A 15,668-nucleotide genomic window follows, 5' to 3' on the forward strand; every position below is an offset into this window, starting at 1 on the left:
GGATGTCTTCTTGGGTGCCCTATAGATAAATAGCCATCTGGTCCTGTTGATGCTATAGGCTGGGCCTGGTCAGACTGAATGGTGAACACCATAGAGACTTTGTAGTTGGACCATAACAGCGTTATAGCATTTTATTCCCTGCCATATGGGCTCATAAACACAAGCGGTTGGGAAAGGTTTCTAGGGATGCCACTCTCTTTTATTTCTCTCCAATGAGTGAGTTTCCATTGGGGGGAAAAAAAAAGTGGAATTAAGCCCCTTGCTGTTGTGCAATAATAGAAATGTGTGTTTTCCCTAAATTTGACATACATGTTTTCCATCATATGCTCTGATAAATACTGTGTTTATATGTGTTTTTGCACATATTTATTTATTTAAGCTCCCAGCTTGTACTAACACTGAATCTCCACCAGGGGTCTTCCCATTGTCACGGACATGGCTCCCAGTGAATGATCCACACGCAACAAAACTGCTCTTACAGGCAAAGTAAACTCTGTATGTTTAGCTTTGAACTGAAACAACAATTAACTATTAGTGAAAACATATAGGATTAAAACCACATAGAGTCACTCAGCACCCCCTCCTCCCCTTTTATGAGCTTCTTTACCTCCATCCCTGGCATCCTCATCCTCGTCATCATCATTGTTGCAGCCCCCCCCCCCCCCCTCCCCCCCCCCACACACACACATTTATTCTCACCACCACCAGTCATCATCATTATCATGGCCATCCTCAGCACAACTTGCATCCCCAAATCCTTCTCTTCCCGTCCACCAGCCCCCACCACCACCCCTCCCCGCTCCCTCCCTCCACCCGTCTTTCATCCACAGCTCCCTCTGTTGATCAAATGCATCTGATCTCATCAAAGCAGACCCTCTGCTCATTCAAGTCCCAACAGACACGCTGGCTTCTTTACTAAGCACTATTTTACATTCATGTTTGAATACCATTGATGGGGAAGCATATCTTGTAGACTTTGGTTTTGTGTGGTCCTACACTGCAGCCTGGGGTTGACCCCCCCACCCCTCCCTTTTTTTAAATTTCATTATAATTTCAGACGAGTTAGTCTCTCACAAAGTAAATCAAATGAAGGAAATTAAAGAGTGTGGCTTCATTGTGAAATAATGAGCTCTAAATCCATCCATATTACATTCCTATAGAGACTATTTGGTGACCTTATGGAGTTTGGATGTGCTATTACACTGAGGTATCCTATAGATTACTAGTTATTAGATATTTCTTCTTTAAAAAAAATCGAAGGTCCGCCGTGCTTTTATTGGATTATCAAAGAGGAACATTCATCATTTTCAGGCATACGGGATCTGAATGAAGCGTGTCGGGGGTGAACCACCCGGGCACAGAAATCGCAGCGTTATGTTATAAAGTGTGGTTACATTCTTTATTCTGATGGCAACATTATTGCGCACCGCTTGCGGTTGCGTGTCCGACTGCTGTCAGAGCTGCAGAGAGAACTGGCTTGAGCTGAGGGACAGAGGGGGTGGGGAGGCGGAAAATCAGAACTGGATCGTGGCGCACAAACTCGCACGGGCAAACTTAACGTCTTCTTGCTTTAAGTATTTCATTTTGTGTGGAGTCGAGAGGCAAACCGTGTGCGTAATTTTGACATATCGCATGTGTCCCGTCTGTTGGAAAAACACAAGGCACATGACATCAAAGGGAGGCGTCATGTTTTGATCGTCTGACGCGCGGTCATTGGAATTGTGTACGTTGTAATGCGAATAGGGAAATGCGTATTCGACGCCAGACTGTACTGCTTGGTAGATTTGTGGTGTGTGTTGTGAAATCAGCCCGAGAAGTCTTGTGAAACGTGGTGAAAATACAACATACCCTGTGCGTAATGGCTCGCTACTCCAGTCCGGATTTTACTAGCGAGGCGCGCCGGAGCCCTGGAGGTGGATAAGCTGGTAGAGCCCGCTCTCTCTCATGCCATGCTGGGCCACAAGGGCTCCGGGAGACGCTGCTTCATATTACTGAGAACCGGGATGGAGGAGAGGCGGAGGGGGGAAGAAAAAGTTTCGTTTAAACCTGGCAGAGAAACTTTCAACATGAAGCCTCGTTGACGCGCCATTCCAAGCGAACAGAAATACAGCTTGGTTTTCCACTGAATTTAGCTTTCACCTCCCAGCTTGTGTGTGTGTCTGTCTCTCTGTGTGTGTGTGTGTGTGTGTTTTTCCTCCTCTTGTGTTATTTTCTGCGCGCAAGGCTGGTCGGGGCTTTGCTGTCACTGCGCGCTGAGATGTTGGAGTGACCATGGCTGCGCAAGTGGCATCAGCTCCGACCAGAACGAACAGTAAAAACAAGAAATTATCCAGCGGTTTGGGTCCGGAGCTCAATTCGGGGAAATCCGGAGGAGGAGGAGGGACCGTACAGCGAGGTGGACCGATGCTGGGTGCCGGAGATGGGACTCTGAATAATGCAGACCATCACCGCCGGAGCGAGCTCAGCATGGTCCATTCAACTTCCACGACTCACAACGCGCCGGACGGACACGACAAGGCTGGGAATAACCTCGCGTCCGCCTCGGCGTCGACTAATTCAACCACTTCCTCGATGGAAACGGGTTTGATCGCGAACCACAAGCTGAAATGTGCGGGGAGCGGAGATCCCCCTCAGTCTCTGCCGCCGCCGCCGCCGCAGCAGCAGCAGCAGCAGCAGCCGCCGCCGCAGCAATTCGGCCAGTTTGCGCCACATCAGCAGCGACAGATCCAAAGTAACAGCACCACCAATAACAACGGCCAGGTGCCCCGGGGGGACAGAAGTATGGACCACCAGCACCACGGAGGAAAAGAGAACCTGTTGGGGGGACAGGAGGAGCCACAGCAGCAGCACATGCCGGGGAAAGGTGAGGGGGAGCTCACCTGTAAACCCTCCGAGAGGATGATGAGCGCCAGGTACGATCACTCCAACTTGGGGCCGCCAAACAACTCCGAGTTTAACAACAACTATTACACTCCGAGGCCCTGTTATGAGCAACATGGCGGGCAGCAGCAACAAAGCAGTGGGGTGGGGATAACGCACTCCTCGGCGCACAACAGCCTGGAGAACTCCCACGAAGCCGGGTACCACAACAGCCAGTACAACCAGTACCCGGCGTACCGGGCGGGCTACGGCGGCGGGTCCTACGGGATGATGGGCCCCTCCGGGTGCCGGCAGCCTGGGAACATGATGATGGGCAGCAACTCCTCAACAAGTCACGGCAAGTCACCCCTGGGATCTGCCTCGGGTGGCTTTCAGAGGTTCCCGGGACAAAGCCAGCAGCAGCCGCAGCAGCAGCAGCCGCAGCATCATCCATCAGGGGCCACGCCGACCCTCAACCAGCTGCTCACGTCCCCCAGCCCCATGATGCGGGGTTATGGTGGGGCCTATCAAGACTACAGCGGCCCCTCAGCCCAGCAGCAGGGCGGATTGGGCCTGGGGAAGGACGTGGGGCCCCAGTATGGAGCCGCTTCGGCGCACTGGGGATCGCAGCAGAGGAACCATCCACATTCAATGAACCCGGGCAACGGAGGGCAAGGCCTCGGCAGGACGCAGGTGAGTTTGGAAACTTCATGCGTGCGTCAGGCAACTTGACGTTCTCAGCTCTGCGGTGCACTGTGTATACAGGGAATCCAAAAAACAAACAGCCCCCCCCCCGAAAAAAAACCATTCGCACTGTTTGTGTACATAATTCTAACTTGTTATTGGAAAAACCCAATGTGTAAAAGTGAGAAAAACCGAAAATAATTATAATCGTGGCGAGTTTTTTTTTTTAATAACACGTCATTAATTCAGTGTTCGCGTTAGAAGCTAAAACAATTCAGTACCTAATTATCCGTTGTTGTTTTTTTGGTGTGTTTGTGCGAATCAAGTCAGCTGTGGTCCGCGGCTTCACCTCTCTGCCGACGTGGTGTCAGACACGTTGCGAAACGCCCTGTTTGGAGGACGCGGTGTTTTCGAGGCGTGCGTCAAACAAAGTCGAATATCTGAACGAGACACGCACAGCAACACTCGCAGTTAACAATAAAGTGTTGTTTTATTTCACGTATCACCGCCGATGCCGCCTTGGAGCTGTTAAGGTAACGGACACTGCGGACGCGAGAGGCTCGCTCGTCCTTGAGCCGGTGCGCTCCGGAGCGCGTCTCCGCGCGCCGCGTTTATTCTCGTGCAGCTCAGCTCGGGATTTGAATAGTGGAGGTAAAACTGGCTTAAAGCTCCAAGCTCACGGCTGACACCCAGTCTGCCATCTGATTGGCTCCCCGTGGCCCCGCTGGGCAGACTGCGTTCAAGAAAGAAAGAAAGAAAAAAAAAGAAAAAACACGCGCGCACACACAAACGGAAGACTCTTGCAGGGATGTTTGACCATGGCGCTGAAGTGATGCTGCATTCACTGCTCATGGGAATACTCTAGAACTGAAGGCCTTCCATCGTAGCAATTGAACTTTTATGAAGGTTAGCGGGCTCCTGATATTCATCCTCATCCTCATGTTTTATTTTATTTTTCCCCCCAGTTGAGTCACTTTTTATGTTTGAATACATTATCAGGTTTTGTTGCAGTTGGCTAAAACATAATAATAAAAGAAACCTCTTCATTTGCGTTGATGCACTATTAGAACATTATTACAGTGCATGTATAATTGTATCTCCTGTTTCCCGAAGGATCTTGTTGATATCCACGTTTACCACGGTCACCCCTGAAGCTGACTTTCGCTGGTGCTGCAACTGGGGTTCAAATGGCTTCCTTATAAGGCACTTCTGTGTGTAACTAATTACTCAAATATTCCTCCATGTGTGTGGATTTACACAACATCCACACTCTGTCCTGCAGCATTTCCACAGACGGGAGTAGGTGCCAGTCCAGAAACTCGGGGGCCAAAACATTTGCGGTGTTTCAGAGGAAGAGTCCATTATTCTTGCGGCTGTTTTTGATGCATTAAATTATGCGCACTGCTGGATGGCACATCTGGACGACTGGAGGGCAAGGTGGCTGAGCGCAGCTTCTCCTATCCGCCTGTCGGAAAGACAAAGAGAAGTTCAATTGCCTACATTGTTTCAATCAAGGGGAATTTGTGTCGGATGTGGAGGAAATGAAGCAAATGTTTTAAGCGTGGGAGGGTTTGCCGTAGTATCGATTGTAGCTGATTATGCACTGATAAAACGAGAAATACAACAATGTAACTTCTTCGCACAATAGTTATTTGTGCGACTCCCACCGCCCAAACGCAAAGTTGTGATCGCTTTCATCGACTTTATACATATCAGGTTTTTCACAGCTCGTAATTCCAACAATCTGTGCCACTAAACAAGTCTCACATTTAACATTTAAAGCTGTACTTTTCCCCCATTTTGCAGTTTTCCACTTTAGGAGCAAGTGCATGTGCTTCTTTGTAATTTTCTTGACTCTACCAGCATTTCAGCAGCGGTATATTCACGCTACAAAAGCCCTATGTTTAATTCATATGTGGAGCGGCGGCGGCGGCAGCAGCACCGCTCTCCTCTCCTGTGCACTGACAGGCTGTGTGAAAGAGGCGAGCGGTGTAGTGCATAATACTGCCTCCAAATTGGCCCCGTGATATGACTGCGCTTCACTTCAGAGTGCGTTTGGTCGAAGCGCGCCTCTGTCACCTGTTGGCACAGTTTCCCCTCTTTCAAATTCAATTTCCCTCCCCACTGCCTCTCTTCAGGAGCAAGCTGCGAACGAAACGAGTGCACCTCATTTACACTGCCTGTACCCCCCCCCCACACACAGACACACACACACACCAACACACTTGCACACACACACTCCTTTTCCTGGCCACTCACAAGAATGAAGGCAGAGCCCCACTGCTGCTTGTTGTGTATTTGTGTGTGTGTGTTCCTCGGAGATGCATGAGATGAGGCGTGTATTGAACCTGCTCTCCCATAAGAAAGACATTGTCCCACTTTTTCAAATCACCCCGGTGTGTGTGTGTGTGTTAGTGTGTGTGTGTTGGTGTGTGATTGAAGCGACAACGGAGATGTTCTCTTTATGACCTTCCGTCTAGATGTTTGCCTGCGCGTGAATACGAGTCATTTCTTGGTCTTGGTGTTTAGTTTTTTTTTTTTTTTTTGTCTTCCTTGCTTCCACAGCAGAGCACCAGCACACGTGCAATGTTAATGACTTATTTAGGTTTACATCATAAATGAAACATTTTCTGTCTCCCTCTATATGTAGCAAGCAGCCGTCTGTTATCCACTAATCAGAACACACACGCCAAACAATGAAAGTAATTAGTTGATAATAATGAGGGTCTGGTACGTTGGAAATAGAGTGTTGTCGCTCGGATAATTGCAGCAGCAACTCTTTTAAAATCCGACCTAATAAAACAAAAATGAATGGATACGGTTTCCACTAATTTATCACTATTATGCTCATTGCATTCTCTTTTTTCGTGTATGTCTGTTGTTGTATTTTTTTTTTTTGCTTGCTGATGCTGTTTTATTTATTTATTTTTAAGGGATGAAATCAAAGCTGGGTACTTCTTCATTTCAAAGACTAGACCCAGTCCCATCCTTGGTAATGTGCTTACCTTGAAATGATCCCTGCTCGCACTGCTCTCCAGTGCATACTGTTTACATTTCTCTCTTATGAATTATTAGTGTGATACGAACAAAGACTTTATAATGGGAGCAATGCATCAATGTCACTTTGTATTATGCGGCTATCTCAGGGAGCCTCGCGCATAGTGATGGGCCCGACTGTGGCTGCTGGAATTTAATTTATGGTACACGTTCTGCATCAGACGGACAGCCCATGGGGTCTGGTCAGGAAATGGACTCAGGTATGTGTGTTTGGGGGGGGGGGGGGGGGCTCTTCATTTTCTTCCTGGGTGTGCTTGGAGATCCTCTTGTTTGTATATGTGTATGTGTGTGTCCTTGAGTGTGTGTTGGCGTGAGCTAAAGCCCTTCAGTCAGCACTACCCAGTCCAAGCACCGCCTCTCTTCTCCTCTCTCCATCCCCTGCTCTCTGCTCCCCTCCTGTCAGCCGTTTGTTTATGTTGTTTTGTTTACATCTCTGTCTTGGCCAGCCAGCGCGCCGCTGATTAGCAACACCAGAGTGAAAATTTTAATTTGCTCTGTTGCGTCCGATAAGGGCCCGCGCAGCGTTTTTCATCTTCCTGGGATGAAACGCAGAGCCTGCTTAGGTAATTGGCAGACTGGGGTTATCCCTGGTCTGCATGTGGTTTCCGCAAAATGCCAATTAATTCTGATTTTGAAAAATATTACAAATTTGTTTTAAAGAAAGTAAAAAAAAAAAGCTGTCCAGTTGCATCACTGGACATCAGCCTGCATATTATTAGCCTGCCTATGAAGTCATATTTATTCTTTTCTTTTTTTTTTTTTTTTTTTCCCGTCTGGCCTCGCTATGCATTCACAGCCGGCTCTCTGAAGTCAAAGGTTGGTGTGTAAACGCCCTGAAGAGAGGATTTAATTGCAGTGAGCGAGTGTTGATTTTGTGTCAGCTGTTTCTCAGCTCTGTCTTATCCCAACTGCCGCTGTCATGGGGGAAGCAGGAAAATCAAAACCAAAGCAGTTTTTGGGGGGGAAAGGAAGTTAATTGTACATGTGGGGGAACTTGGCTTCTCCTCGTGGACGAGATAATCCAAGGTCTTTTGGATTTGAGCTTTCTGTTTTTTAATTATTTTTTTATTTTAATTTTTTTTTTTGCAGGATTTATCGCAGGCCTGGTGTGGGTTAGGCACTGCAAAGCAGAGTTGCCTTTCTTTTTATGTTCCCATCTCTGTGTTCCAGATGAACGCAGCGATCAGAGAAAACCACAGGACCGTACATTTGTGTTTGTTCTGCATTATTTCGCGTGTCGACTTGAATGTGCACGTGTAGATTTAGCTGCTGTGTGACTGGAGCCCGGTGGAGAGCACTCCGGGGCCGGAGATGGAGAGATGTTGGCGATATTGGAAGTGAGTCACATGGAGGGCTGCTGACTTCTGAGGAATGGGCCTGGCCGAGATTACACAGAGAGGGAGAGAGTCGGTACGTGAACTCTGGCAAATGTCAGCACACTTAAAATCCTCTCCCCGTGGGACCTCACCCCACTTCAGCCCAGTGAGCGACGCCGGGAAGAGAGTATTCATGAGCTGCTGACCTCACGCATAAAAATGTTGGCTTTCTCCTTTTTGGAGTGCGCGTGAGAGACCTTGTGTGCGTGTGCGTGTGTGTGTGTGTGTGTGTGTGTGTGTGTGTGTGTGTGTGTGTGTGTGTGTGTGTGTGAGAGTGTGTGTGTGTGTGTGTGTGTGTGTGTGTGTGTGTGTGTGTGTGTGTGTGTGTGTGTGTGTGTGTGTGTGTGTGTGTGTGTGTGTGTGTGTGTGTGTGTGTGTGTGTGTGTGTGTGTGTGTGTGTGTGTTGAGGCAAAGTGCCAGGTCTCATGGTGCTGTGGTTGCACCCTGAATAACTACCCCACCACCACCACCACCCCCGCCACCCTGACCTTCACATATGCTAATTAGCCATGTGGAGATCCTGAATGAAAAGACCCGTCTCATCTCCCAACATCACAGAGGGGAGGGGTTGTCTTTCTTTCTCCCCCCCCCCTCTTCCTCGGTGTATTCGCTGTGAAATCTATCCCTGATAACTCCGTCCTCTCCAAACAGATGGTCTTCTTTACTCACCGCTTTCACTTTCGAATATCCCTCTCTCTCTCTCTCTCTCTCTCTCTCCTTTCTGTGTGTTTTCTCTAAATACAGCCTCTCCCTCTTTCATCTGCCTCTGCATCCCCAGCGAGGTCTCCCCAGGGACCCGCAGTCAGTTCAGAGGTATTTAGACAGCGAGCTCGTCCTATCGAATATTTATACACAATAGCGAACAGATCCGCGGACTCTCCAGCGAAACAACACGCTGCTCCCAGCTGCTGCTGACCCTCCCACCTCCGGATAGAAGCAGTTTTGTGATTGCCCACAATGAATGAAAGTCCTGAAGTCAGCGTGACACTATTAAGATCCAACTCTCGGTGTCTATTCCCTGTAAAACAGAAGTAATGGTCCAGCACTTGAGCTCAACAAAAAGAGAGAGGGGGGATAATTGGCAGATTATCTGGGGAGTTTCCTTTGATTTTAAAAGGAATTGAGATGATTCTCAGTGCATAGCGTTAATTTGCATTTTATCTTGAGGCAAGAGTTTAGTCTTTCTCATAAACACTCTCGGTCACCAATACTTCTACTCATGGACGGATCCTGATTGTTGTTAACAATAGTCTATTATTTGGAAACACTTGGATAGGTTTGGATGTCAAATAAGGATTACTACTCTGGGTGAGAGGCCGTAGATGTGATGTAAACGTCCGTGTGTGGGTCACAGCGGTCCATTGATTTCTCCGGCCATTGCCTGACTGTCTTTATTGGCAGCGCCAGTAAACAAATTGATAATCTACATGTCAATATTTCATGTCTCACACACTTGATGACAATTAGCATGCTGGATCCAGCTGAACTATGCTAATGCTACTTGGCTAAGACAAACAGAGGTGCAGTGTCTATCAATCGATCTGAATTGTAGCTGATTGGTACGGTGTTAAGGGGACGGTTTTTCTTGCTGCAGCTTTTGGGACAGACCAGAAAGAAAGCAGGCAGACATGGTCCCTCGTGCTCATAATGTTACTTACAAAAACATTCAGACATCCAATGGGAAGTAATAGTTTTAGTTACTGTATTATTCAGGCAAAATGTGTTCATATTGACTGTAGAAGTGTGATCGTTTATAACTTCATGTGTGATGTGCATGCCACAATCATCCTCTCACCAGCCTGTGAGGAAATCATTGTAATCATCATCATCATCACCATTACCATCATCATCATCATCATCATCATAATAGCCGTGATCTGTCACACATCAAAGCTGTAGACCACGTGCTCCTCTCACACGTCTCCCCGTTTGGTTTGACTTGATGCTAATCAGCACTGACATGGTGGGACCATTTGCTCAGCTGTTTTTCTTTCTTTCTTTTTTTTTTTAAGAAGCAGCAGCAACCAAACAGCACCAACGCGGTGCTGTCTGTCGTTGTGAAGCACAGAGAGACAAAAATAGAAGGAAAAAAAAAAAAAAACCCGATGGGACGCAGACGGCGCACAGCGTTTCTGTTAATGAGTTTTGTCTGTTTCTTTGCATTTTTTTCTCTCCAAGTCTCATATTCTGCTTTTTTTTTTCTCCCTCCCCATCATTTTCTGACACAAACTCGCACTCTAAAAAGAATGCAGTAAAATCGAATCATATTTTTATAGTTTGAATACGCCAATCAGCAAAGCATGATGACACAGGTTATCGCTTAATCACAGCCCCTGTGAGTGGAGGAGATACATGAAGCACAAAGTGAACATTTTGTTCTGAGTCGATGTGTTCGAAGCAGAAAACCGTTTGAGTGCGTCTGACCGGGTGAGTAAGTTCACGCCTCAATGGATCAGCGCTGTTGTCGGCAGCTTACGTGGATCATCACAATATTAGGTGGTCATAATATTGTAGCTGTCAGATAAATTGCAGATAACACAAATTGCATTTTGTGCGCCACTGTTTCGAGACATTTCAAATTGAGCTGTTTGGATTAAAAATGTGGAATCAAGAAGTTTCAATTAGTGATTGCTCCCTCGACGACTTTCAATTCACGAGAAGCAAAAAGTTCATGCCGGGATCGTTTCTGAAAGCACGTTTTCCACTGGAGCTGCACAATATCACCTGAAGTCGCAATATGTCATAATGTTGTTTAGCATTGCGACGGTGTGATGTGTGATGGATACAAGCACTTAAGTAGATTGTTATTGGCTTTGTGCCTTTAGACTTGTTCTGATCGATAATGCCACTCTTTCTTGGTCATTTGATGAGAAATATGTAGGTAATCGCCAAACTTTTAGAAATGAATCGTGATAAATCACAATTTGCAGATCACGAATGCATGAAAACAATGATCGCATGTTGATATATTGTGCATGTGAATATCACAATACAAGTCTGTTGTGCAGCTTTGACAATCCATGTAGGATCTTACCAGAAGCCTCTTTTATTAATTTTTGCAATCAGAAATATTAATTTTGTGATCAATCTTTAAAATAATGGCGAGGCAGTTTAATGCATTTCAGAAATAGCAGGAAATGGCAAATTGCATTGTAAAAAGTTACTTTCTCAACTGTCGCCCCTAAAAATGAGTCGCATGATAACAGACATCCTGTATAATACAAAATTAGTTTTGGTTCTAGCCATTTAGCTTTAAAGCTGTTGTTCCAGATATATTGTGAAAAATTCCCTCAGAGATTAATTTAGGTCACAAAGCAAACAATGTGATTTCAAACTAATATATAAGCAGCAAAAAGGTTAATTGTGGCAGTATAAGTAATAACTATTTTCAGATATTTAGAGATTTCTTGGAGGTTTGGATTTCACAACATTATTGCATAAAGATCAAAATAGTTTTGGCCAAAAAATAAAAGGCTGGTTCATATTGTCTTTCTTGAACATTCCTGTTGGTAACCAAGAGCGTTTCTCCAAACTGTGCAACACACTGCATGTGTTGACACTGCATATCTGACAACTAACAAACATCCATATCATTAAAAATGTATTACATAAATGCATAATACTACAGGAGTATTGCGAAATGGCACGATATATTGTTGAAGTTTGGTGAAATGGCATTCATTGTTGTCAGGTTTGGATTAGTGCTGGACGGTGCGTTGCAAATTTGCAGGTTTTACGATATCAGCATGTGGAATATAGGTATAAATACTGAGGCAACTGCAGAAACTGTTTACATGCAGTCTGCATTCACACCCTGTATGTCAATATATTTGGACAATCAGATGGAGCCCTGCTGCCTGAATGATAAACACTTTCAATGAGGAAACACAATCGCAACAATTAACCACAGAGATGTGTTTGGAGTGAGCATCGGAAAAGGGAAGTGAAATAGCAGGTGAATACAATGAGCAGTACAGGTTTACAACGTCAAAGGCTGCAGGCTGGATCTACAATCTCCACAAGTACCAAAACATTACAGTGACGCCACAAACCAGCCATTGCCAGCAACAGCCAAATGCAAGAACCTTCAAGTTAAATCCTTCTGGTTATTCTGATGTGTAAATCTCATTTTGACAACGTCATAGCACCTTTGTGGTTTGGAGCAGCACTCCAGATGGGTCCCAAGTCCATGTCGGGAACCACGCCGATTTACACAATCGGGCCAAATGCGCCAAATTCCATCACTATTCTTTGGGAAACATCTCAGTTCTGATCTACAAAGGAAAGACAATGCTATATTGTCAAGTATTTCTACAGCATTGCCACATTTTTAATATGGTTGTGATCATTTTTGTTCCACGTTAGATACACGCTATACCTTCTATTTGTACGCTGCGTTCCTTTTGGTCCATAATGTTTTCCGTCTCCTGGAATCTAATGGACACGGCCAACATTGCACTTTCACTTGTAACCATTGGGTGGCAGTGTTGAGATCAGAAACAAATACTTTGTGGAAATGTTTGAGGAGCGACTGCGTGAAACTTTGATGTGTCTAACGTCTGAACAGACCTCATTTACAGTGACGTCTTTACAGTGATTTAAAGCAGTGCCTTCTGATGGATTGAAAGCCAAACACTTATTCCAAAGCATTGGACTCATGGAAGTACAAAAAGCAATGACATTTACGCGGTTTAAAGCACACGTATAGGTTTCCGTGCGTACGTGAGCTTCGGTGAGATCTAAGGGGACTGAGTTTGCTGTGTCAAGGAAATTAAGTGTCAGTGGTCGTCTTTCCACCGGTGAGATTACATCTTGTTGGTAGTTCTTTAAACTGAACATATATAATGAAAGCTAAATGTATTGATCAACCGTGTGACCATATATTACACTAATCCTCACAGAAGTTAGCGTGCACACTGAAACATCCACCCTTATTCTTTGTGTTTTACCCTCTGCGCAAGATGTTGTCGTCATCTGTCACTCCTCCAACAAACTTCCCAGCTGCGTGCACGTGTCCGTGCACGTGCATGCTGGTGACCGCGGTCATCACAGCACCCTCGTGGTCACTGCTGGACAAAAGATACTGATCTTGACAGTTAGGGAAGCACACACACACACACACACACACACACACACACACACACACACACACACACACACACACACACACACACACACACACACACACACACACACACACACACATACATGTCTGCGGTTTTCATCGTGTCGAGAAATCCTCTGATTTCTTTTAGCTCAGATGCGGCGTGGCCTGCATTCCAGCCACTCCTCTCGACACAAACCGGATGAACTGGATTACATATCGACAACACCAGTGAACTTTATTTTCCAGTCTAAATGTCTTATTTCTTTAAGATGTTAATTCCTCCATAGGATATCAATACGGATCGCAGGAGCAGATGTTCGCCGCGTTCAGTTAATCTCCCCCTTGTGCCCCCTTGTGCGCCCGTGCCCTGTTGTGTTTCGAAGTGTGTGCACGAAGCTGCACCCCCCCCCCCCCCCCCCACCACCACCACCACCACCACCAACCAACCCCCACCAGCTCAATGAACATCCATAGTTACTGTTGGCTAAACATGCAAAGGTTACTGTAATGTCAGACACATGCCAGAGGGAGCGTGGAATACCACATTAGCATAATCCATCGAAGACTGTCCCGTTTTCAGACATGGCCGTGCTAGGGCTGATCGCCACGGCTCTGCAGGAGCACACGACTGCTCACACTGCTGCTGCGCCGCATGAGGCCGAGCGGAGGAACAACAACAGCCGTGTTGCTAAAACTCTGAAAAACATGTGTTGCCAAGCAAAGAGTAAAATCGGATGCTGCTTTTGCTCGCCCTCGGAGCTTTGACTTCTTTCCCCAGGAACTGTGCTGTAGTTTTCTCGTTTATCACAATATCGTCGGGTAGAAAGCAGCATGGGCATGTCCACTATAAAAACATTGCGCTGCATTACATTTACATAAGCAGCCTTTATGTCTATGACAGACTAAAACAACAAACTTGTCCTAAGATGTCAGGCCAGTTAGAGAGCTTATCGTCATACCCACCATCACACGGCGGCAGCCATCTTGAAAATGATGCTCAACCTCGTCAAATAGCTTACCCTTGATGTCTGCCTTCATGAATATGGAATTCAGGTCTTGCGGTCCAGAAAGCTGTGGGGAGTTTATGTGAACAGGTTAATGTACAACACGTAATGTTGAAAGTGCTTACGTGGGTTGATTGCCGCATCTTGTCAGACTTAGCTCAGCCTTTCACAGAGATGCTTGTTATTGTGATGAAAAGCCTTTCCTCAGCTGGCTCACCGCGACATCTACTAGCTGACTTTTTGATGAGAGATCTTCTTTCTTGTGTCTACTTTGCTCAGGAACTTGGTAAAAGAGGACCTGAATGTGTGCAAACTTGATTTTGTATTAGCTCATTTAGCAGAGACGATCGCAGACCTGCAGAGTTTTCCTTTTGTTACTACTTCGTCGTCTGGATTCACTTCTTGTGGGGATTTCTGAATATGTCGGCATTATCGTCGAGCGCTCTCTCTCACCCCGCAGGGCTATTTTTCAGGGAGCAGTCGGAACAGTCTTTCCAGCACTGACGTGCTTTCTGTGGGATCATCACAGGGATGAAAACAAAGCGACCGCCGGACTAATACTGAAAGCATTCGGCGTTAATTAGCTGTTTTATGGTGGTCGAGACGACAAACATGTTGCCCTCTCGCCCGCTGGGGCTGGAGTCTGCGCTGACAGTCGGGGTGATTGTTTTGATAATTATGTGTGCACAAGCCAGCGCGCGGGCTCTCTATGCATCTTGAAAAATACAATTTGAATCTTTACGGCTCAGTTTTTGACCGCTCTGCTCGACGCTTTTAGCATTGTTTTTCAGGCAGCCATTGTTTTCACTGGCATAGCGGGCATTTTAATTAGTCTGTCTGTGGAAATTCCCTGTGTGTGTTGTGGTTTTTCAGTGGACACAGCAGACTCCCACAGCTAGCAGACTTATTCTTTTTTTGTCTTTTACTTAAAAAAAAAGAAATTCTTTATTATGCATTGGCTGGAATCCAAATAGCCGAGTCATGTTTGGAAACTTGTGCATATTCAGGGTATTGTTTTTCTTCTTCTATCACTCTGCTGCTTTTCTTCTTTCTCCTCACTTGTTTCCAAGTCTCTTGTCTCTTGGATGGTAGTTGCGGGTGACCTTGGCTGGTGACTACAGCGCCTACTCATTAAGTAGTAAAGATGAATGGTTCCATTATAGCAGGGGGGGGAAAAAAAAAACGAGCCTGGCCAATTAGTGGTAATTAAGAGCGGAGGGGGCGAGGCGCTCTGGAGGGCACCCTGACCCGGACTCCGGAGGGGGCAGAGGCGAGCCGGGGCCACGTGTGGGGGAGATTTAGGTGCATATATAGAAATGTCTCTCCGTTTGCGCGTGACCCTTTGTGATTCTCATTGATGTCATGGAACAGTGTGGTGTTATTGTGTAAAGCAGAGAAGCAGCTGCAGTTAGGGGATTTAAAATGTGCAGCAGGATTTATATACAGCTTCAACCCAATCATGCTACTTAATGTGTTTTGCATCCAAACATTTAAAAACAAGAAAGGTTTTTGAAAAGTAGCAAACTGTGGCATCAATAATAGTTTTCAGAACCGTGTTTGAATTTGAAACTGTACTTACAG

The 15,668-nt window shown here is 46.0% G+C and overlaps 1 protein-coding gene across 3 annotated transcripts in view; it reads left to right on the plus strand.

The window, feature by feature from the left end:
• The first annotated feature begins 1,950 nt into the window (after window positions 1–1,950).
• The window catches only part of arid1b (AT-rich interactive domain 1B), a 227,996-nt gene continuing 214,278 nt past the window's right edge, over window positions 1,951–15,668 (plus strand). For all 3 annotated transcript variants that reach the window (XM_080512800.1, XM_080512801.1, XM_080512802.1), the window contains exon 1: window positions 1,951–3,552. In XM_080512800.1, coding sequence (XP_080368926.1) covers window positions 2,272–3,552 — 1,281 coding nt within the window. In that variant the 5' untranslated portion in view covers window positions 1,951–2,271. The remainder of the gene's footprint in view (window positions 3,553–15,668) is intronic.

This window comes from Blennius ocellaris (assembly GCF_963422515.1).
Source record: "Blennius ocellaris genome assembly, chromosome: 17".
NCBI lineage: Eukaryota > Metazoa > Chordata > Actinopteri > Blenniiformes > Blenniidae > Blennius > Blennius ocellaris.